This window comes from Lolium perenne, chromosome 2 (genome assembly GCF_019359855.2).
Source record: "Lolium perenne isolate Kyuss_39 chromosome 2, Kyuss_2.0, whole genome shotgun sequence".
Taxonomy (NCBI): Eukaryota; Viridiplantae; Streptophyta; class Magnoliopsida; order Poales; family Poaceae; genus Lolium; species Lolium perenne.
Genome location: NC_067245.2, coordinates 17868224 through 17892034, shown reverse-complemented (window position 1 = coordinate 17892034; position 23811 = coordinate 17868224). Strand labels below are relative to the sequence as shown.

At 47.5% G+C, this 23811-nt stretch overlaps 2 protein-coding genes across 6 annotated transcripts; one reads left to right on the top strand and one right to left on the bottom strand.

The window, feature by feature from the left end:
• Window positions 1-129: 129 nt before the first annotated feature.
• On the bottom strand, window positions 130-4077 carry LOC127331346 (phosphoinositide phospholipase C 2). 2 transcript variants are annotated; one of them, XM_051357473.2, is made up of 8 exons: window positions 3371-4077; window positions 2626-2761; window positions 2217-2471; window positions 1902-2125; window positions 1656-1773; window positions 984-1130; window positions 824-910; window positions 130-670 (listed from the first exon to the last, which is right to left on the bottom strand). In XM_051357473.2, the coding sequence occupies exons 1-8, from the start codon at window positions 3889-3891 to the stop codon at window positions 371-373; spliced, it is 1788 nt and encodes a 595-aa protein (XP_051213433.1). In that variant the 5' UTR covers window positions 3892-4077; the 3' UTR covers window positions 130-370. The 2 variants fall into 2 exon arrangements, with proteins under 2 accessions (XP_051213433.1, XP_051213432.1); XM_051357472.2 differs by having other exon boundaries at window positions 1902-2128; window positions 3371-4076.
• Window positions 4078-9364: 5287 nt separating this feature from the next.
• Window positions 9365-14779, top strand: LOC127331345 (peroxidase 21). 4 transcript variants are annotated; one of them, XR_007869710.2, is made up of 3 exons: window positions 9392-9517; window positions 9630-10743; window positions 14677-14779. XR_007869710.2 is itself a non-coding variant. In XM_051357466.2 (2 exons), exons 1-2 carry the CDS (start codon window positions 9451-9453, stop codon window positions 14514-14516), a joined length of 1026 nt encoding a protein of 341 aa, XP_051213426.1. In that variant the 5' UTR covers window positions 9365-9450; the 3' UTR covers window positions 14517-14549. The 4 variants fall into 4 exon arrangements, 3 of the variants coding, with proteins under 3 accessions (XP_051213426.1, XP_051213430.1, XP_051213427.1); XM_051357466.2 differs by lacking the exons at window positions 9630-10743; window positions 14677-14779 and adding an exon at window positions 13558-14549 and having other exon boundaries at window positions 9365-9517; XM_051357470.2 differs by lacking the exon at window positions 14677-14779 and having other exon boundaries at window positions 9389-9526; window positions 9669-10746.
• Window positions 14780-23811: the final 9032 nt, after the last annotated feature.

Below are 23811 nucleotides of genomic sequence, written 5' to 3'. Positions count from 1 at the left end.
CCCCCTTGAAGCTGCTTAAGGGGGTGGTTAGCTTTTGATATGATCGAACACTAATATTGTAAGGAAGGAAGATTCAGGAAATTTCAGTTTGCCACCAAACAGGCTACCTTCAGAGGGGTGGACATGCTGTTAACGGATGATGGTGAAAACAATCACCTTTTATTATTTGTTCATTCACAACACATGAACAGAGTCTCATGAATCGTTGTGCCTATGCACAAACACACACAACTGACATAGACACACACCAACAGCACATCGCATATTCACACAGACGGCACCACCACCGCACATTCACATATGTACAGAATGAACAAAGAATGCACAAACACCAACATGCCGTCTCTCAGCTTTCTCAGACCAAACCAGATCAGACCGACTCGAACTCGAAGCGCATGAGGAGCTTGACGTTGGGGTACTTGTTCCCCTTGCGATCGCAGAGCGCCACCGCGCGGATCCCGGGCTGCAGCTCCGACACCGGCAGCACGGTCTGCCCCGCGAAGTCGTCCTTCTCCGACATGTCGTACTCGTGCACCTCCACGCGGAGCAGCGCGAGCTCCGGGACCGTCAGCTTGAAGGAGAACTCCTCCCCCCACACCGGCACCCAGTTGTCCTCGATCGCCTTTGTCTTCATCATTATAGAGTCCGCTGGAACACCGGCTATCCCAACCTGCCGATACAAATTCAGTTCAATCATTCAGAAGAGTGCATGCATTTTGGTTATTCCAGTCTTATTAGTTCTGCAACGATGTTGCTTGTACACATTTGTTCCGAGAACGATGGAGGAGTGTTGCTTCCAATATTCTCCTCTTGATTTACATACCCGTGCATAAAAATCTGGAGGAGAGTATTGATCAAAGTGCGTCTGCTTGAAGTCCATCCGCCATCCATCTCCCATGTACACTTTTACCTGAAAAGCAGCAGGTCATCTATCTCTGATTTTTCCATTTGCCACAGAAAACTCAATAATAAGAAAAACGCACCTTCAAAATTTTCTTAACAGGTTGTTGTTTCTTTGGATCAAAAACTTCTGGTTCAGATTGCATCAAGAAATCTGGTTTCTTCACGTAGCCACATGCACCGTTGGCTTTATAAAATCCATGCATTAACCAAAGTGCTCTTCCATATCCCTGCAAGGAAATATCATGCAGTTGTGGCATGTCAGTAGGAAAGGGACAGCATATGATATGACCAACTAACATCAAATCTAAATGAGTAACTCCAGTTGCCCAAATTTAGGCAACTGTATGCCCGAACTGATGCAAACACGTAGGTGACTTATAACGATCTACCATATCTAAAGTATGGACATATTAAATTATACACATATATTGAGCATATCTAGTTCACAGTAACGTACATTATTCAGCTCCTTGCTTTCTCTAGCCCGGATACTGCTGAAAAATGTGCTGATCATCAGCCTTTGCTACGTGGGTTATCTCGATGCAACATAAGGCACACATTACATCGGACTTGAGTAGAAGCTAAGGGTTATTCACGCTCACCTAGTATAATCATATATATGTGTTTCTGCCATTTGATATGAAATGTGATTTAAGTTGCTAAACTGAATCCCAAATTGGATTTACTTGGATATTCAGAGCATACAGCAAAGCCATTGCAATTGGATCGATTACTCAGAAACAGAGCCGCACCTGCATATTGAAGGCCACCATCTGAGCACCATGCACCCAGCCAATAAACGGATTATAGTTGGATGAAGTAATCCGAGTGCCCTTTGGGTATATCCTCAGTAGGTTTCTCTGGGTAAACCTTTTTGGAAATAAACATTGAACAATGAAAACTGATCAGTAAGAATAAGCAAAAGTAAGATCTACAATTGTTCAAGATAGAAAGGAAGGACTGTTAATAATGAGAGTTACTTCATTAGAGATGTATACCTCACTATTTCGGTACCATGATTAACTACAGCTTTTGCAAGTTGTTGCTCGCTCAAACTGAGCCGCCTAACTTTGTTTGGGTCGCACTTCAAGGCATCAGACGTAGTACCACCCTTGGGCTTTCCTGCTCTTATAGTAATAAGGTGCTTATACTGTGGAGCTAGATGCTGCTGAATTTGCTGTTCGTCCTCCTCCTCATCGTCATCATCTAAGGCATCATCTTCCTGCTGATGGAGTTAATGCAATTGAGCAGGTAAAATCTTGATGAAGACGAAAAAGGAGAGCACATAATGTAGGAGAACTTCAAAGCAGTACTTTAGCAAACTGGATTTCAGTCTTAAAATCAGGGACTTCTTTTCCCCAAGCCGCATCGTCGTCAGTTCCTCCTTTGCCGGGATTCGCTTCTGCGTCACCATCTTTGATGGTACCACCAGCCTTGGCTTCAAGGTACTCCTTCGGGGGCTTTGTCGACAGGAGGACACGGCCCTTGAGGTCTTCCGGTGAAGGGAGTTCTTTGGGATGTTCTTCTTGAGGGTAATACAGTATGTTGCCAAATACTTCAAGGACCATCTACAAAATATTCAGCAGCGCTGGTTAGAGAAGTGCAAATCTCCTGGATGGAAATATAAGAATTTCAGAAGAAAAAAATTCAGAAGCGCCAGTTAGAGAAGTGCAGACGTCATAGATGGAAATACGAGAAGTTCAGAAAGCAAGATACAGCTACCTTGGCAACTTTGTCCTGGAGTTCAGGTGGAAGGTGGTCTTCGAGCGTTATGATAACAGGGTAAGGCGACGCGACGAAAGCATACTCTTTGATGGACCTCAAGCACTTGAGGAGTGAAACTGGGGTGGTCAATGTCCTGTTCAGAATTTATGAGACAGCACACGGTGTAAGCTAGAATTTGAGGCGCATTATCATTCTCACTCCCATTTTTTTCCAAAAATGAGTGAATCCACACACTGAAACGCGACCAAAGCCGCGACAACTAATTTGGAACGGAGGGAATATTCTAAGTACAGGCAAAGAGATGGAGATTTGCTTGTACCGTCAAATTAATGTGTCAAGATAGATTCAAAGCCATAGCCAGGGCCTCGATGCATATGAAGAAATAGCAACCTACTACCAGCCATGGCTGCATTCTATTAACATGTAGTAACTGAAATATTCCTCAGCCTCCTATTTTTCGATAGGGGGAACGGAGCCCCAGACTCTGCTTCAAAGCAATGCATACGGCCTTTATTTAAAAAAAATATTCAATCCTCAGGCTCCTCTATATGATGGCTATAATTTGTTTCCATTCAGCAACGGAGCATTCTATATCCTTCTACTTGTAGGTACAAACAAGATGGAGATTTGGTTGGATATTTTCCAGAATTGTACCGGAGAGAAAGGTTCCAAGTGAGTGAGTGGGTAGTTGCATGGATATATATGGATAATATAGCAAGGAAAGGGGGGTACAAGCAGCAACCTGCCATGGAGGATGTTGATGTCGTCCTCGGCGGAGTTGGGCCACATGTCGAGCTCGATGACCCTGACGCCCCTCTGCAGCGCCTTGATGATGGGGACGTCGCTGCAGTCGCTGCTGAGCTGGTTGCCCGTGAGGTAGGAGTTGTGGCCCGTGTAGACGTAGTAGTGGGAGAGCGGCGCGGCCATGTCGTGGTGGACCTGCGGGCGGCGGAGCGGCGGGTTGAGGTCGTCGGAGAAGAGGAAGCGGTGGAAGTCGTCGATGCCCAGGAGCGGGCGCCCCACGCGCGGGACCCGGACGCGCTGGGCCTGGCGGATCTGGTCGAGCAGGCGCTCGGCCTCGGCGTCGCCGTCCAAGTCCGGGTCGGTGCCGGTGGACTCGAGGTAGCGGCGGAGGCCGTCGGCGCCCATGGTGGCGGTCCCGCCGGAGTGCTGGGCGAAGAGCGAGCGCACGTCCTCCGGCGGCGGCGCGTCCGTCCAGCGGTACCGGCGCTTGAAGATGAGGCAGCACTTGTACGTGCCCATGGCTGACGGCCGGAGGTAGCTTGGCTGGGCTGTTGCTGGGTGCTCTGCTTTTCTTGCCTGGGTATACGTAGAGAGAGAAGTGAGGAGGAGCGAGAGAGAGGGAGACGTCGGGAAGACGAAGGCGAAAGGAAGAAGAATGCGGGGAGTGGGCGCGTGATCCTAACTGTCGGCACGGAAATGTCACTCACAGGTTTGTTATGGCTCATTAAACTCAACTGCATTTGGGATTATCTGTTTCTGTATTATTATTATCTTTATCTCTATGGAGTAAATTTATCAAATCCACCTATTGGTTGTCCCAGCTAGACCAAAATTGAGAAAAGATTCTGATTCACTAGACTTAAAAACAGAAAGCTATCATAAAAAAATGCTTCACTCCCGGGAAGTGGGAGCTACCAGAATACCTTGCTGCTTCAATGGCCTTTTGCTGCTAGCAAAATTAAGTAAGGAGAGATTGGATGTTCCTAGTCTCCAAGAAGGTTTGAATTCATCAAGACTCAACTGAAGTTACTTACTTTTATCACCATATAAATCCCACCTTCGCTAAAAAGGTAGAAGAACATACCTAAAAACTTCTAGAGGGCTAGGAAAACGTGCCTACAATACCAACTTTTCGATAATTTCTATAGAAAATCATGTGATACAAGGCGTCACACCGTTGACAAGCATGGGTGCCGGCCCGAGCTGGAGGGAGGGTGGATCTGCCTATGGACACCAGCTCAGTGATTGCTCGCGGTGGTGCACCATGTGACCAGCTTTCCCATCCGAAACGAATTTCAACAATTCTTGGGGCGTTTCTACCTTATTGAAAATACATCAGGGGTTTTTCAAAGTGGAACTTTCTTTTCTCGGGCAAGATTTAGAGATTAGTACACTTTTTGAAATTAACATAATTCAAGTGGGTGGAAACCCTTGCATATTTGTACAAAATCAGTCTAAATACAAAGAAAACCAGAAGGAATATCATACATATCACTAGTGAGAAAAATGATAACCGTGACACAAAAACGAGAGTCACCTAGCTAAACTGGACCAAAATATTCGTCCAACAAACATCAATTGTAATCCGACATCACCAGCTTGCTATAAACGACAACAACACCGAAGGCCCTAGCTAACCTCCACTATCAAAACATTGCCTCCACCGGGAGGAGTTGGGACTGCATTCTTCGGTAGCGCCTCCCAGGAGAAGAACCGTTGTCACCGAAATCGAACCCCGTTGATAATGTAAGTGTTCGCTCAAAACCACACACGAAATGTCACTCGCTTTTACATATGTGGCTCATTAGCTCTAATGTGTTCGTGTCTTCCTGCAAAAAAAAAAATATTACTGTGTTTGTGTTTATTTATGTTATTGTCCCCCACCGATAAAAAAAAAAAAATTAGCTCTGTTGTGCTTGTGTTTCCCCGCCAAAGAAAACCCACGTTTGTGCTTATTTATGCTATTGTCTCCCATTGATAAAAATAGAATAAATCATAATTCTGAGTTATTATTGAAGATATTGTCAAAGATTGTGAGCAATCTCCTTGGCAAGTGGCAATATTCAGAATCCACACATGAACATGGCAACTGATGACAAATACTAGGTGTCAGTATGTGAGTGGAGTGGAATCGGCGAGTTGGCCTACGAGTCACCATGTGTAACACGGTTTACGGAAAATGATGGGGGCCTCGGTGACGGTCAACTCTAGAAAAAGGCCGACCTTCGCGAAGGGAAGGCAACTCACTCCGCACGCGACAAGTGGCGCGCTGTGGTGCCAGAAAATCCCTGGGAAGTTGTCTCCCTGCTCGCCACGTGTCGCAAGGGGAAGCAAGGTGGGGATGGGGGAGGAGAGAGAAGACTGAGTTGTGTCAGTTTTTCCCTTTTTCTTCTAGATTCGTTTTTTCAAAATGAAATATCTTGAGAACCGTAAGTCAAATTGCGAACCGTTTTCACTTTTGAGATCCTCGCGTCGAGATCTTCGGAACTAGATCCCATGTTGATAGGTTTGGAGATACTTTTTTTTCGTACTTCCAATAGTAGTATGATTGTACCTGTGGTGTGTACCTAACTGTACCTGTGTTTCAACTGAAATGTACTTCTGTTTTTAGTGTGTTTGGTGCAGTTTTTCCCTTTACTCGCTAACTGTACTCGCTTGTGCGGGATCGTACTGTATTTTACGCGCGATCGTACCGTGTGTGTGCATCAGACGTCAGAGCATGTACTTGCTCGTGTTCACGATCGTACTGCCAGATGCGCGTTTGTACCTGCTCATCTGCGTGATCAGACTTGTATTTCGCTCGTGTGTTCAATCGATTGTGTGTTGTGCGTGGTCATCATTCGTGTCTTGCGCACGATCACATCGTGTCTTGATCGTATTTCAGATCGTTCGTGTCGCATTGTACTGTGTGTTACACGTAACTGTACTCGTACGTTACACGTAATTGTATCCCTGTGTTATATGTAACTGTACTCGTATTTCCAGTAGCCGGTTTTTATATGTACTGTAAAAAATCATAGTGCCAATGGATAAGCAGGTAGCTAGCTAGCTATAGGTGCATGCTGCGGCGATGTACTCGCGCGGGGCGATCAGATGTACGTGCACGGAGCCGTCTGTACGCGTACGCGATCGGACGCGGGAGCAACACGCTCGTGAGGTACGCGCGCGGTGTGTGTGGAGGTACAGGCGCGCGCGACCTACTTGTCGCGGAGGCGCGCGTGCGCGGTCGTTTCGGTCTGACACGTGTCAAACGATGGTGCGTTGCGTGGAGTGGTTTTTCCCTTTACAAAGATTGGTCTCTAGGTAGTGGTACCCCTCCTGTTTGTCCCGGCAGTTTGCAGTCTTGGTGGGCCCTATCTCCCTCACCATGATAAGGCTGGGCAAAATAAATAAATTTAAATCAAGTTTTGTGGTTTAGCCATGGCACACGTGGCCCTGCACAGTCTGTAGGCCACGGTCGTATTGGAGGTGGGATAGAGACAGATAGGGGAACAGCAACGGTCAATGCTATATTTTTTTATCTGCTAGTAGTACAAAAATGTGGACGTCCTTCTTGGAGAGAAAAAAAAACAAAAGGAAAAAAACGAGGCCGGACAGACATGGTCCATCCTGTAGCTTTGGCAAGCAAGAGCAAGGCACCCTGTGCTTTTCTTTGGGATTTTCCGCTGGAATTGGAGTCTTTGGACCCATTGTGTCGGCATCTTTATCCTCCTTTTTTTTTCTTTTGGTTGAAGAAACGCGTATATTAAGCGAGAGGAATACGAAAAGCATTAAGCATATCCTTCATTCGGCGGTCTGGCCATAGTATTGGGCCAGGTATCTTCAGAGACGGATGGGCCTGATATTTCAAATTAGTCTGCGAGAAAAAGAAGGATGATGCCTATTGTTTGGGCCTAACGTTGGCCGGGCTCGAATACCTGCATATAGAAAACTTCACCACTGCAGACGGACCAGTAGCCCATTTCTGTTGCAAACTATATCAGCGAAGTCATACAACTGACCTCTTATTCCCAAAAAAAATAAAAAAAATACAACTGACCTCTGGAGTCTCAAAAAAAAAAAAAAACTGACCTCTGTTTCTGTTGCTAGAACTGAACTTGGACTGGGTGTGTCAGTTACCCACTGCAGACGGACCAGTAACCCGCTTCATTGTCTTACTTCAGAGAAGCCTTCTCCCTCGAAAGTTACCCCTGTGGAGTCTGCTCTCTTTGAGCCTCTTCTCTCCCCCAGATCCCCTCGCCGGCCTCTCTCCCCCTCGCCGCCGGCGGCCATGGTGGCTGACGGTGGGTGGGAGAGGGGCCTGGCTTCTTCTAGGATTAGTATTTCTCGTTTTTAGTTCTTCTCCAGCAAATAAAGAGGTGGTTAGATCCAGATTCGTCCGGATTTCTTCTCAAGGTCTTCTTCTTGAAGAGGATCGACGGGAGGACCTTGCAGGTGGATCCTATGCTACCACCTCCAAGCTGAATCCATGGCAAGATCTTGCCTTGGCAGGTCTTGCTCCTTTTTCCCCAATCTTTTCTTGCTACAATAAGAAGCCTATGTGGTGCTATGGGGAAGCTGTTGCTGTTCCTGATGCGCCGTCGCATCAACACGCTCCCTGGAGAGTTCATCAGCAGGGGACTTCAGCCGGCCTCTCTGCCTTGCCCCTGCAATCCATGGCCGAATGGCGGCCCTCAACCAGGAGTACAACCTCCTTTGGAGGCCCTCTTCTACCAAGTGCCGGAGCTCGCTGTCGCTTTGCCCCCAAGTGGCTCGTCCCCGGAGGCGTCGAGGCAGCCGGTGCTGGTGGTTCTTCGTCGGATTCGAGAGCGTCTCGAGCTTCTTCCTCTCCGATCTCGGCGTTCTACGCCTTGAGGTCGCCGGCGAGTGGTGGAGAAGGAGCCCAAGCACTGGATTGCTTTTTCCATGTTTTTGCTAGGGTCCTTTCTGTAATTTGCAATGCCTTTTCTTCAAATTCTAGGTTTTCTAGGGCAAGAGATGCAAAAGGGCATTGTTGTAATTTCTGTACCCACCGTTTATGAAGCAGCTTCCAAGCCCTTCGTGGCCGCACTTGTTCAAAAAAAAAAAAAAAAAATTGTCTTACTTCAGTTATAGGATTTGTTTATTTGTAGACCGACAAGGATTTTCTTCCCGGTTCCATTGCATGAACGAAACCACAACAGAGTTCAGTGAAACTACAAACTACAGTTAGAGAATTTGTTCCTGTAGTTTCCGATATGGTTCGGCACTTGCAAAGGAAAAACCGTAGGCTTGATCTGTAATGTTTCGTGCAATTCTTAGGCACTGGTATCCGGTGGAGTTACTTGGAAACTTGCCGCATGACTGAGACGAATATACTGCTTGCCGCTTGCTGCCTGAGTTTCAGATGTTTAATAGTCACGCAACGCTGAAACGAACGAATAAATTTAACTCATCTAATCAACGCCTGCCATACCAGCGTGCTTGTTCTGGTTAGTTCCACATATTGTATCTCTGAATCTCTGTTGTCAAGTTTTTATATACACAACGTCTGAAACCTGAAAGTGTTTTCTCGTAGTGTCTGCCTGTCATTCCAACGCACAAACATGCTACTGCCGACCATGGCCTCCCGCTCCTTCATTCTGCGCTCGATCGGTCGATATCTGGAGACAGAATGGATCCTCCATTAGTTCAGCAAAGGCAAAGCCGGTGGTGCACGTTAGATTCATTACTAAGTGCACGCGCACTTACTTGGCACCACCCTAACTGACCGCCCCTCTCTTTTAGTAACTGTAAAGCTATGGAGTACTCCAGATCGTTAATGGCTGCTTTAATCGCATTCAACTAAGTTTATGACCCGGGGTTTCTGTTACTACAGTGGTACTATGTCAGTCAGTGAGGATCGAGGTGAGGAGAGTGGTGAAGAAACTGTATATTCAGGGAGATGGAGTGGAGTGCTGGACAATCTCAAAGTTCAAATGGAGTCACTTTCAGTCAGCCACTCACTCACCCTGTCACCCACGCTTCCTTCCCTCCCACTCAAATGATGAGATTCAGATGAGCTTGAAAATTGAGCATCACCTCACACTCCTTGGACACTAGCTATCCCGTGAACTGAACATGGGTTCGAGCTCAAGCCTGGTGCCAGTGGCTTCTGCGCTGCTCCTCTTGTCCTACCTCATCGCTGGTAAGTGCATAGCATTCCCTACTTATTTTTGCTCCAAAATGTATCATCGGTCGTCGATCTAATGTATGTTCGATTTTCCAACGGGTTTAAGCATAATCTGTTGCCTTGGCAGGGAACAATGGTGTTGCTGCTGCTGGAACTAGCACTAGCAGTGATGATCTGAAGCTGAACTACTACTCCGAGAGCTGCCCGAGAGCGGAGGAGATCGTCAAGGAGCAGGTGAAGAGCCTCTACGAGGAGCACGGCAACACGGCGGTGTCGTGGCTCAGGGCGCTCTTCCACGACTGCACCGTCAAGTCCTGCGACGCGTCGCTGCTCCTCGAGACCGACGCCGCCGCGGGGCTCATCTCCGAGAAGTCCTCCACGCGGAGCTTCGGCATGCGGAACTTCAAGTACATCGACGCCATCAAGTCCGCCCTGGAGCGCGCGTGCCCGGGCACCGTCTCCTGCGCCGACCTGCTCGCCCTCGCCGCCCGCGACGGCGCCGCCATGCTCGGCGGGCCCGCCGACATCCCGATGCGCACGGGCCGGCGCGACGCCACCGAGAGCCACTACGGCGAGGTGGAGAGCTACATCCCGAACCACAACGAGTCCGTGTCGGCGGTGCTGGACCGGTTCGCGTCCATGGGCGTGGACGCCGAGGGCGTCGTGGCGCTCCTGGGCGCGCACTCCGTCGGCCGCGTCCACTGCTTCAACCTCGTTGCGCGGCTCTACCCGGCGGTGGACGGCACCATCGAGCCGGCGTACGGCGCGTACCTCCGGGGCCGGTGCCCGACGGCGGATGCAAAGGAGGACACGCGCGACGTGGCGTACGCGCGGAACGACCGCGTCACCCCCATGGTGCTCGACAACATGTACCACAAGAACCTCCTGAAAGGCAGGGGCCTCCTGCTGGTGGACCAGAGGCTCGCCACCGACCCGCGAACCGCGCCGTTCGTGAGGAAGATGGCGGCGGACAACGCCTACTTCCACGACGTTTTCGCGGCGGCGCTGGTCAAGATGTCGGAGAACGGCCCGCTCACCGGCGACCACGGCGAGGTCAGGAAGGACTGCAGGTTCGTCAACAAGTAAGTTAGCTAATGGACATCACGATCGATGAACTAACTCACCGAGGTACTGGCTTGTGGCTTGTGGTAATCATAAACGTATACTGAATGTGCGCGTGTCTTAGTGCTGATTGATGTGGCAATAATTCAGAAGAAATGAAATGAACATGCTGCTTGTACGTACCACACACAAGTTGCAAGTTTCAGAAAATGGCATACACTTAGAGAAAAAACTCTGGGACACCCAGAACACACGCCAGTGTGGCAGATATTGAGATATTAATGAATTATCGTGTATTCAAGTGCTGCGTGTATGTATCTGTCGCGGACAACTCTAACAGTTTAATACCACACTAGTGGAGACAAGCATTCAGTCCCGGTCTGTAAGGTCCTTTAATCCCGGTTCCCCAACCGCGACCAAATAAGCGGTACGGGAGGTGCAACCTTTAATCTCGGTCCTGCTACCAGCCGGGATCTATGTCCCTCCACGTGGACGCCGCAGAGCGGGCTGGGGCCAACATTTTTAGTCCCGGCTTGTAACACGGACCACAACTAATTAGTCTCTGCCGCGGCATGAATTAGGACACTTTCTGTGCCGCGGCAGGAGTTCATTTTGGTGTGTTAGGGTTTAGGGTTAGGGCTGCCGCGGTAGGAACTTGGACACTTTCTGTATCGCGGCAGGAGTTCATTTTATTGTGTTAGGAGTTCATTTCAAAATAGTTTTCGTATATTTCTACACGTACAGGTTCGTACATATAAATATATAAGATAACTTTTCTTACGATATCGATCGAGCATATATATGTACAATTACATGGAGATCCCAATATTACCGGGACTAGAGCCCGTCTATTCGATTACACGGAACCGACATCAGTAATAGCCCCTAGCGACACTAAATTTTCCTTTGTCCTCTATAGCTTCCTCAGCTCCTCTGCAATAGGAGTTGCGCGTTCCTCTGGTGTGGATCTCCCTCGCATGGCGTCAAACTATATAAGTAAAGGAGATCAATATGAATATCAATCATGATAATAAAAATGATGGATAAAATAAAGTTGTGAATGTATTGCTTACGTTGTATCTTAAATCTTTGTGCTCAGAGGTAAACGTGCGATGAACTCGCAAAAGAAGTACCCACATAGATATGTCGTCGGTGGCTACTGGTCGCACTTTAAGAGAATAGAATTTAATCAAATAATAATCTAGCATACATCATAATTGTATTTAAAATAGTACTAAAGAGATGCACGACCCTATCTTGTACTACTTATCGAAACACTCCAAAACGTCAGCTTCTCATGAGAGATACCGGCAGCCTCGGACTTGAACCGCTTCCAAACCCTGCTCGGCAAGGAAAATGAATTGCTAAGTTATTCATTACTTGATATCTCAGAAAATCATCGAAAGACACCGACATAGCGCGAGAGAATGATTGAAATTACCTTTGGATCATGTCTTGCATGCTTTGGAAGTCTTCCAAATTCTCGTTAATGGGTCGTAGACATCAACTCTTCCATTATCAATTTGAATGTCTAGAAAAATCAAGTGGAAGCTGCACATGTATATAAATATGTCAGTAACTCATCAATTAAACTTGTGAGTGAATGGACACAATTGAGTTAGATCATCACTTGAAGCTGTAAGGAAACAGTATGTGGTCACAGAAATTTTGATCCTTTGGAAACCTTAGAAGGTTTCCCTCCGTCTCCTTGGGCATATTAGTTAGCGTATGTATATGTACTTTATCTGGGTCAATAAACCTGACATTTAGGATGCCCTTTCTTTTACCGAGATTCAGAAACACCAATCGGCTTAAGGTTAGGAAGAAAGTCTACACAAAACTCAATGACCTCCTCTGTTCCATAGCCCTTGGAGATGCTTCCTTCTGGTCTAGCCTGGTTACGAACATATGTCTCTAAGACTCCCATGAATTCTAATCTCTTCGACTAGGTGAACTAGGAGGTGTGTCATAATATTGAAGAAAGATGGAGGGAACAACAACTCGAAGCTGACCAGACATTGGACCACATCATTATGTAACCCTGATAGACTTTCTCGATCGATTACCTTCTGAGAAATTGCATTGAGGAATGCACATGCCTTCACAATGGCCAGTTGAAAATTTTCTGGTAGAAGCCCCCTCAATGCAATCGGGAGCAGTTGCGTCATAATCACGTGACAGTCATGAGACTTTAGGTTTTGGAATTTTTTGTCTTTCATATTTACTATTCCCTTTATATTCGACGAGAAGCCAGTCGGGACCTTGATAGTGAAAACGACTTCAAAAAAGATTTTCTTCTCTTACTTGGTAAGAACGTAGCTGGCAGGCCCTTGAAACTGCCACGGATGCTTGTCGCCTTGTCCTTTATGACATTCCTGGTCCTCCCGTGCTTCCGGTGTATCTTTTGACTTCCCATACAAGCCCAGCAATCCTAGAATATTCACGCAAAGATTTTTCATCAGGTGCATCACGTCGATTGCAGAATGAACCTCATGGACTTTCCAATAGGATAGCTCCCAAAATATAGATTTCTTCTTCCACATGGGTGCGTGCTTATCAGCGCCGTTAGGAACAGGTTGGCTGCCAGGATCCTTTCCAAAGATTACTTTTAAATCCTTGACAATACCAAATACTTCACCACCAGTACGGGTGACAGGCTTCGATCGGGTTTCTGCCTTGCCGTCGAAATGCTTGCCTTCTTTCTCTAAGGGATGCTTTTGCGGAAGAAAATGATGATTGTAGGGGTACATATTCTTCCTACATTTTTCCAGATATATACTTTCTGATCCAAACAGTACGTGCATGCATTGTATCCCTTGTTTGACTGTCCATCTCCCCTCCCACGCGCGCACACATTCCGGCATCCGGGGATGGAAATGCACGCACGGCACGGTCTCCCCATCTCTGATCTCCCCTCCCACTTGTCGCCGAGGGATGAGGTTGAATTGGGACGAGATCCACACGGGTTCAAGCTTAATCTGTTGCCTTGGCAGGGAACAATGGCGTTGCTGCTGCTGGAACTAGCACTAGCAGTGATGGTCTGAAGCTGAACTACTACTCTGAGAGCTGCCCGAGAGCGGAGGAGATCGTCAAGGAGCAGGTGAAGAGTCTCTACGAGGAGCACGGCAACACGGCGGTGTCGTGGCTCAGGGCGCTCTTCCACGACTGCACCGTCAAGTCCTGCGACGCGTCGCTGCTCCTCGAGACCGACGCCGCCGCGGGCCTCGTCTCCGAGAAGTCCTCCGCGCGGAGCTTCGGCATGCGGAACTTCAAGTACATCCACGCCATCAAGACCGCCCTGGAGCGCGCGTGCCCCGGCACCGTCTCCTGCGCCGACCTGCTCGCCCTCGCCGCCCGCGACGGCGCCGCCGTGCTCGGCAGGCCCGCCGACATCCCGATGCGCACGGGGCGGCGCGACGCCACCGAGAGCCACTACGGCGAGGTGGAGAGCTACATCCCGAACCACAACGAGTCGGTGTCGGCGGTGCTCGACCGGTTCGGGTCCATGGGCGTGGACGCCGAGGGCGTCGTGGCGCTCCTAGGCGCGCACTCTATCGGCCGCGTCCACTGCTTCAACCTCGTTGCGCGGCTCTACCCGGCGGTGGACGGCACCATCGAGCCGGCATATGGCACGTACCTCCGGGGACGGTGCCCGACGGCGGACGCCAAGGAGGACACTCGCGACGTGGCGTACGCCAGGAACGACTGCGTCACCCCCATGGTGCTCGACAACATGTACCACAAGAACCTCCTGAAAGGCAGGGGCCTCCTGCTGGTGGACCAGAGGCTCGCCACCGACCCGCGAACCGCGCCGTTCGTGAGGAAGATGGCGACGGACAACGACTACTTTCACGACGTTTTCGCGGCGGCGCTGGTCAAGATGTCGGAGAACGGCCCGCTCACCGGCGACCACGGCGAGGTCAGGAAGGACTGCAGGTTCGTCAACAAGTAAGTTAGCGAATGGACATCACGATCGAGTAACTAACTCCCCGAGATACTGCTTGTGGCTTGTGGTAATCATAAACGCGCGTGTCGTAGTGCTGATTGATGTGGCAATAATTCAGAAGAAATGAAACGGCCATGCTGCTTGTACGTACCACACAAGTTGCAAGTTTCAGAAAATGGCAAACACTCATAGAAAAAACTCTGGGACACCCAAAACAGGCACGCCAGTATGGCAGATATTGAGATGTTAATGAATTATCGTGTATTCAAGTGTTGTCGTGTTTGTATCTTTCGCCGACAACTCGAACAGTTTAATACCATTGTCTCCTGACAGAAGAACAGTTTAATACCACACTAGTGAAGACAGGACATTCAGTCCCGGCACGTAAGGTCCTTTAATCCGGGTTTTCCAACTGCAACCAAATAAGCGGGACTAGAGGTGCAACCTTTAATCCCGGTCCTGCTACTAGTCGGGACCTATGTCCCTCGACGTGGACGCCGCAGAGCGGGCTGGGGCCAACACCTTTAGTCCCGGCTTGTAACACGGATCGCCACTAAATAGTTTCTGTCACGGCAGGAATTAGGATACTTTCTATGCCACGGCAGGTGTTCATTTTGGTGTGTTAGGGTTTAGGGTTAGGGCTGCCACGGCAGGAATTTGGACACTTTCTATGCCGCGATAGGAGTTCATTTTGTTGTGTTAGGAGTTCATTTCAAAATAGTTTTTGTATATTTCTCGTATCGTACATATAAATATATAAGATAACTTGTCTTACGATATCAATCGAGCATATATATATATATATATATATATATATATATATATATATATATATATATATATATATATATATATATATACAATTACATGGAGATCCCAACATTATCGGGACTAGAGCCCGTCTATTCGATTACACGGAACCGACATCAGTAATGGCCCTAGCTACACTAAATCTTCCTTTGTCCTCTATAGCTTCCTCCCTCAAAAAACCCGCTAGCTCCTCTGCAATAGTAGTTGCGCGTTCCTCTGGTGTGGACCTCCCTCGCATTGCGTTGAACTATATAAGTAAAGGAGATCAATATGAATATCAATCATGATAATAAAAATGACGATAATAAAATAAAGTTGTGAATGTAATGCTTACGTTGTATCTTAAATCTTTGTGCTCAGAGGTAAACGTATGAATGAACTCGCAAACGAAGTACCCACATAGATATGTCCCCGATGGCTGCTGGTCGCACTTTAAGAGAATAGAATTTAATCAAATAATAATCTAGCATGCATCATAATTTTATTTAAAGTAGTAGTAAAGAGATGCACGGCCCTACCTTATACTACTTACCGGAACACTCCAAAACGTCAGCTTCTCATGAGAGATACCGGCAGTCTTGGACTTGAACCGCTTCCAAACCCTGCCCGACAAGGAAAATGAATTGGTAAGTTATTCATTACTTGATATCTCAGAAAATCATCGAAAGACACGCGAGAGAATGATTGAAATTACCTTTGGATCATGTCTTGCATGCTTTGGAAGTCTTCCAAATTTCTCGTTAATGGGTCGTAGACATCAACTCTTCCATTATCAATTTGAATGTCTAGAAAAATCTAGTGGAAGCTGCACGCGTATATAAATATGTTAGTCACTCATAAATTAAACTTGTGAGTGAATGGACACAATTGTGTTATCATCACTTGAAGTTGTAAGGAAACAATATGTGGTCACAGAAATTTTGATCCTTTAGAAACCTTAGAAGGTTTCCCTCCGTCTCCTTGGGCATATTAGTTAGCGTATGTATATGTATTTTATCTGGGTCAATGACCCCGACATTTAGGATGCCCTTTCTTTTACCGTGATTCAGGAACATCAATCGGTTTAAGGTCAGGAAGAAAGTCTACACAACACTCAATGACCTCCTCTGTTCCATAGCCCTTGGAGATGCTTCCTTCTGGCCTAGCCCGGTTACGAACATATTTCTTTAAGACTCTCATGAACCTCTCGAAGGGGAACATATTGTGATGTAGCCCGACCTTCGGTCTTCACCGCATCATGTGCTTCATCGCCAAGACGGCACGCTAAGGTGAATCTTCTCCTTTACGCGTGCCTCAAATCACCTATTTGGGACGATATACTACTTCATACTCCGACATACCTTGATGATAGGAACTCGACGACAAGTACGGAGAGAAGAGAGGATGACATGGAAACCCGAGGACGCAAGGCCGATGTCACGGAAGCATGGAAGAGAAGGAGAAAGAGGAGCTGGACGCTCCAGGCCGGAACTTCCGCCCCTGATGGCTGGAACTTCCGCCCAGGACCGGAACTTCCGCCTCCGAGGACCGGAACTTCCGCCCACCGGAACTTCCGCCCAAGTTCCGCCCAAGTTCCGAAAGTCCGTCAAAACCATACTGGATGTTACTGCGAGGAAATGGCGGAATTCCGGAACAAGGCCGGAACTTGGCCGGAACTTCCGGCCCGACCGGAACTTCCGCCCAGATGCTTCGAAGATGCTGTCTAAAAGGAATCCAGCCGGAACTTCCGCCCAGGACGACCGGAACTTCCGCCCATCAGGACCGGAACTTCCGCCCATACGCGTTCCAGCACCAAAACTGGCAGATTCAGCTTGTAACTTATCCCTTCGCCCCACCTACTATAAATAGCCTAGTTGGCTCAGATCTGAGATTAGACTTGATGTGAAATTAAACCTGAGCTTAGCTCACCCTTGTGGGAACCCTACCTAGATCTATGATCTTGTACCCACCCGGGCTCCTTATCGACTTGTCAAGATCTCTTTGGTGACTTCTACCGTTTGTTTGATCTTTTGCTTGCACTTCTACCTATTTGGTCTTTTGCTTGCACTTCTATCAACCTTCCGGTCTTTTCACCCTTCTAGATCTTGCGAGCTTCGATTTGTCGATCTCTTTGCGGGACTTCTACCGGAAGGTCTTTTCTCGCAACCTCTATCGAGTAGGTGTATCGGGCCTACGAGGGAAAACCGGTTTGTGTGCGTGTGTGTGTTGTATCCCCACGAATCCCCCTCGCGTTCTTCGTGTTCATCGCGTTCATCCACCTACCCCCACGAGTTCCACCCAAATCCGTGAAGATCGGGCACATCCTTGGACTTAGTCCACATCATATGATATCAGCAGCTCTTTGGTTGCCACGGATTTGACCCCCACATCCCCCAATTCCACCAATTTCGCCCAAAAATTTTCCAAAAAATTTTCCCAAAAAATAGCCCCAAATTGGCCTTGGATCGATCTCTCGATTTGTTGAGTTATTTGTGGTTTTGCTCCAATAGAAACTTGCCTTTGGTGTTGATCTGCAATTCCCCCACCTTCCCACAGCTTCTAGTGCCAAATTTTCCTCGAATTCGAAGGATTTCGGCCCGGATTTCCGCCCAAATTGACGAACAGCCCGCAGATCTGATTGCGACCGGAAGTTCCGCCCCTCAGGACCGGAAGTTCCGCCTGGCCGAAATTTTGACAGCAACCTTCGTTTTTCGTTTTGGTACTAACCCCCTTGTGTTTGGACTTCGGTTTGAGTGCCATTTCAGCTACCACAAAGCTTCCGCAACATCGACAACGACGACGGCACCCCGAGGATTCAAGCGGTTCTTTTGACACCTCCACCATAGCAAGTTCAAGATCGTCGGCCACCATCATCAAGTGGTATAACTTGCTCCTAACTTGTAGTCTTAGCCTCTTTTGCGTACCTTTCCTATCGAGAGTGGCTTTCTAGTGTTGCGAAGCATTGCGCAAGCGTCCCGACCGTGAGGGTGTGCGTGTGTTGAACAAAGCTTCGAAGCAAGCTCGTGTGAAAAGATAAGCAAAAGAGTGCGACATACTTACATAGATAGTAGTATCCTTACATAGTGAGAAAAAGAAAAAGAAAAAAATACAAAAAGAGAAAAAGAAAAAGTGTGTGAGTGACACCTATACACAAAAGAGTCCAAAGCTTTTAAGCAAAAGAGAGAAAAGAGAAGAGAGGCGTCTTGCGCAAATCTTGTTGCTTCTCAATTTTGCAACCAAGCCACGGTCTCTCTTGTGTTGGCGTGACACCAAGCTAGTAGTCTTCGTTAGGACCATTTTGTTCTTGCTCATTTCCCAAGTCGCGCTAACCCCATTTTGTCCCACGCGTGTGTTCCTCATTGTGTATGCCTTTTGTGATCACCGCCTTTGACTTGTGACTTTTGGATCTTACCCACTTTTGACAATAGACTTTTCGTTTGGTTCTTCCATTTGGCTTTCCACATCCATACCTAACACCATATAGAGTTTTTGTTTTTGTGTGTGTGCATACATATCGGTTGCCCTCCGCCTTGAAACACCTTTTCGATTTTGGTTTGCAAGTTTTGACCCTTTTGGTAGTTTTCCTTCCACCATATATACACCAATCCCATAGACTAACATGGATAGTGAGGATGAACCTATGGAGGACGACATGGAGTCCGATGAGGGTGATAGCTCCGCAAGCACCGCGGATATGGAGGACCATGTGGAGCCCGACACCGACTATGGCTCCACAAGCATTGGCGACGTCCACGACATCGAGCATCTCTACACCGACCATGACTCGCCAAGCATGGACAACATGGTGGACCACCACTCCGAGCTCGACTACAACATGGACGACATGGTAGAGCACTACCTCGACCACGACTACGACCACGCCGACATGGTGGAGCACTACCTCGACTACGACAACAACACCATGATGGAGCACCGCACCGAGCACTACCTCGACTTCGACTACGACACCATGATGGAGCATAGCACCGAGCACTACCTCGAGCACGACATCGACACCATGGTGGAACCTAGCTTCGACTCCACTTTGAACAAGACCGGTGCCTACAAGTTCCCCATCTTGGCAAATGGAACTACATATGAAGATAAAGGACCTCCAAGACGGCGCAACCATGAGAGTGCTTATGCACATGATCATATACACCGAGCTCGTCCTAGGGAACATCAAGAGAGCCACCACCATGATCGCCATCGACACTCTCCTCCGAGCTCAAGAAGGCGCCACAAGCAAAGTGCCAAGCCTCATGAACCATCATCTAGGCATGCCGAGGATCGTCATCAACACACGTCGCCTCATGATCATCGTCGACCATCACCACCTCATGACCACCATCGACATGCATCACCACATGACCGTCGCCGACACAAGTCACCTCATGATCATCGTCGACCATCACCACCTCATGACCACCATCGACATGCATCACCACATGACCGTCGCCGACACAAGTCACCTCATGATCATCGTCGACCATCACCACCTCATGACCACCATCTACATGCATCACCACATGACCATCGCCGACACAAGTCACCTCATGATCGTCGTCGACCATCACCACCTCATGACCACCATCGACATACATCACCACATGACCGTCACCGACACAAGTCACCTCATGTTCACCATCGACCAACACCTACCAAGGATCTTCGACGACACCCCCCAAGACATGGTGATGATGCAAGAAGACGAGATCCTCGACATGAAGCGGCCAAGGCTACAAAGAACAACAACACCAACCATATGGTGTCCACAAAGCCTAGCGCCACCACCAAAATGGCATCTCCAAGACCGCCTACACATGAGAAGATCTCCAATGGTGCGAGACAAGATACTACACCAACAAGCAAGATGGTGCCAAGTGCCAAGAAAGAGGGACCACATATCATGGTGCTTCTCCCTACTACCGCCACCACCATAATGGCGCCTACAAGAAGCTCAAGCCCCAAGATGAAGACCATGGAGTCTACACTTCAAGATGAAGGACGGTCTACACAACTTTATGCCAACATGACAATGATTTGTCCACCAAGACCACGTAGCTCCCAATGCCTTCGTTGCACACAAGACGGTCATCATCTTTGGGAATGCCCCAACCTCCATTGTGATGTGTGCACATCCAACAAGCACATGACATGGGAGTGCAACACATCTCAAGCCCACAAGCTCTACTTCGCCCAATTGGATGCCCAATTCAACAAAAAGACACTTCAAGATACCATTGTCTTCAAAGAATGGTGCAAGGAAATGGCCAAGAGGACGACTATGAAGTCCACACTTCAAGATGAAGCACAAGAAGGCCAAGTCAAGGGTGACGTTGATTCGAGCCTAGCCCTCAACAACACCATAGCGCCATCGAACGGTGTCAACATGGGAGGCGATGGAGTTGAGACGGTTGAGCATGGGATTCTCCCTTCAACCAAGGAGGCGAATGGAGTTGAGAATGGTGAGCATGGGATGATCCCTTCACCAATGGAGGCGCATGGAGATGAGAAAATCGAGCCTACTCCAATATGCTTGAATAAGGAGATGATACAAATCCCATGTGAGAATGAGAGCCACTTAGCCCACTTGAGTGAGAGTGATAGTGAGTTGAGTGACTCCCACCCCATATGTGAGTTTGAGTGCTTCCATTTGGAGAGCAAGAGTGACACACCACATGAGTTGAGTGAGGATGCTTTGATTTCTAACAACTTAACCTCTACTCCTCTTGTGTTGTCTTCCTCTTTGCTAGGTTGCTCGGACATCGACGACATCATGGCCATGGAGATGAGGGACTCCACTATATGTGAGATGAGCGACTCCACTATATGTGAGATAAGCAACTCCACTATATGTGAGATGAGTGAATCCACTATACATGAGCTTGAGTGCCCCCACCTTGAGGATATGAGTGATACACCGAGTGAGATGAGAGTGGTAGTTGATAGGTCATGTGAGGCCATTTCGAATTCTAACAACTTACCCTCTACCTCTAGTGTGTTTCCTTGTGTCTCATTAGGTACCATGGATGACGAGTTCCCGATCATGGAGAAGATGTACATGGTGCATGAAGATGATGCTATCACACCATGCTTGATTGAAGATGAACATGGAGGCCACATGGAGCCTACCTCTTCCACAACACCCACTTCAAATGAGTCGGAGTACAAAGGTACCTATATGGGTGTTGATGATGCCATGATCCCACTAGTGGACATGATGATTTGTGAGTTCATGCATGATGATAATGATACAATTGTTATGTCATATGTTTCGTTCATTCCTCCATGTGATGCTTTGCTTGATAACATTGTTGATCATGTGGAATTACTTGCTTGTGACAATATGATCATGCCATGCTATGAGTCTTTCAATATATCTCCCATTGCATGCCACTTGTCGAACCATTTCTCTTTCCCATGTGTTGCTTGCGATGACGATAATGATGATGCTAATACTTGTGTTGTGACAACCTTGCCGAACAATTGCTCTTTCCATAGGTTTGTCGACAACAATGATAACATGTTGAACATGATGCTTGATGAGTGCTTGCATGAGTTGGATGATCCTATTGCTATGTCATATGCTTCTTTCACATTCCCTTGTGATACTTGTGATACCACTATTGTTGATCATGTGGAATTAGTTGCTTATGATAATATCACCATGCCATGCTATGAGAGTTTCACTTTCTCTCCTATTGCTTGCAATATGTTGAACAATTGCTCTTTCCCATGTATTGCTTGCAATGAAAATGATGATGTTAATTCTTGTGTTGTAACAACCTTGATGAACAATTGCCCCTTCCCTAGGTTTGTCGACAACCATGATACAATGTTGAACATGTTTTGCTCTAAATGTTTGCAATACTCTCACATTAATGCAACCAAAATGTTGAACACTTGCTCTTTCCAATGCTTGGTTTGCAATAATGTTAATATGATTGTAAATGAGATTGCCCCCATAGCTCTCTCAAAATTTTGGAGACTTTGCATATATCCATGTTGAGCATGTTCCCATGTTTACTCCGCATATTCACCATATCTATTATGATGCTTTGCTTAACGCTAATGGTGATGTGCAAAAGAAATGGACCATCATGATGGATGATGTGTTCATATACCATGCACACACATTCTTTGCTTTTCCTATTGTGTGTGTAGGTACAAGAATGCCAATGTCAACCTCGATTGAGCACGAGTTGACAAAGAGAGCTCTAGAGAGCATAATACAAGTAAGTTCAAGATCGAACCCGGCTCTAATACCTTTCCCATGCTTTGCATTGAACATGCCGAACAATCTCTCTTTCTTGTGGTTCTTTTGCAAGCATGATGATGTGATTCTTACCGTGGGTGTTGCCTCAAACAAGTTGACCAATTCCTCTTTTATTTGGTTTGTTGGCACGCACGGTTGTGCAAATTTCTACTTGGTGAACGTTTTGGATGATATGTTGTGTGTTGCACCAAATATAAGGACCAATTTCTCTTTCCAATGGTTTGTGTGCACACGTGTTGATGATACTTTGGACACTCTTCCGTATGTGTTTTTGCCAACTTCTCCTCTTATTGCTTCAAGGATGTTGAATACTTTCTCTTTCCGATGCCTTGAGTGCAATAATGCACATGAGTTTATACATGAGATGGACATCATAGTCGTCTCACAATTTGGAGTTTTTGTGTTTCCACATTTGGAAGATGTTCATAAGGAATTCTTACACATTGACCTTGCACATGCCTTATTCTTGATATATTTGTATTGTGCTAACGGTGTTGTGAACATGAATGGACATGTCGTTGATGATGTGCTCCAATATCACACACAAACATACTTTGCTTGGTTTTTGTTGTGTGAAGGTACACGTGAGATGTGGATGAGCGTCAACGAATGGGTTCAACCCCATACATCTACTACACAAGATCTCTCAATGAGAGCACACCGACATTATGCTACGGTGACCTCCTTCTACTTACGCTATCTTGCTAAACCCGTGGAACATTGGCTATTCTTTGAGTGTTGTTTGGCTTTTCTTGTGCTATTGATAGGGCTCTTGACAAGTGAAGCGACATTCAAGCGTTGGTGTCATCTACCTCCTCTACACATTCATGAAGATTTATCGTCGAGGACGACTCTTTTTCAAGTGGGGGGAGATGATGCAGCCCGACCTTCGGTCTTCACCGCATCATGTGCTTCATCGCCAAGACGGCACGCTAAGGTGAATCTTCTCCTTTACGCGTGCCTCAAATCACCTATTTGGGACGATATACTACTTCATACTCCGACATACCTTGATGATAGGAACTCGATGACAAGTACGGAGAGAAGAGAGGATGCCATGGAAACCCGAGGACGCAAGGCCGATGTCACGGAAGCATGGAAGAGAAGGAGAAAGAGGAGCTGGACGCTCCAGGCCGGAACTTCCGCCCCTGATGGCCGGAACTTCCGCCCAGGACCGGAACTTCCGCCTCGGAGGACCGGAACTTCCGCCCACCGGAACTTCCGCCCAAGTTC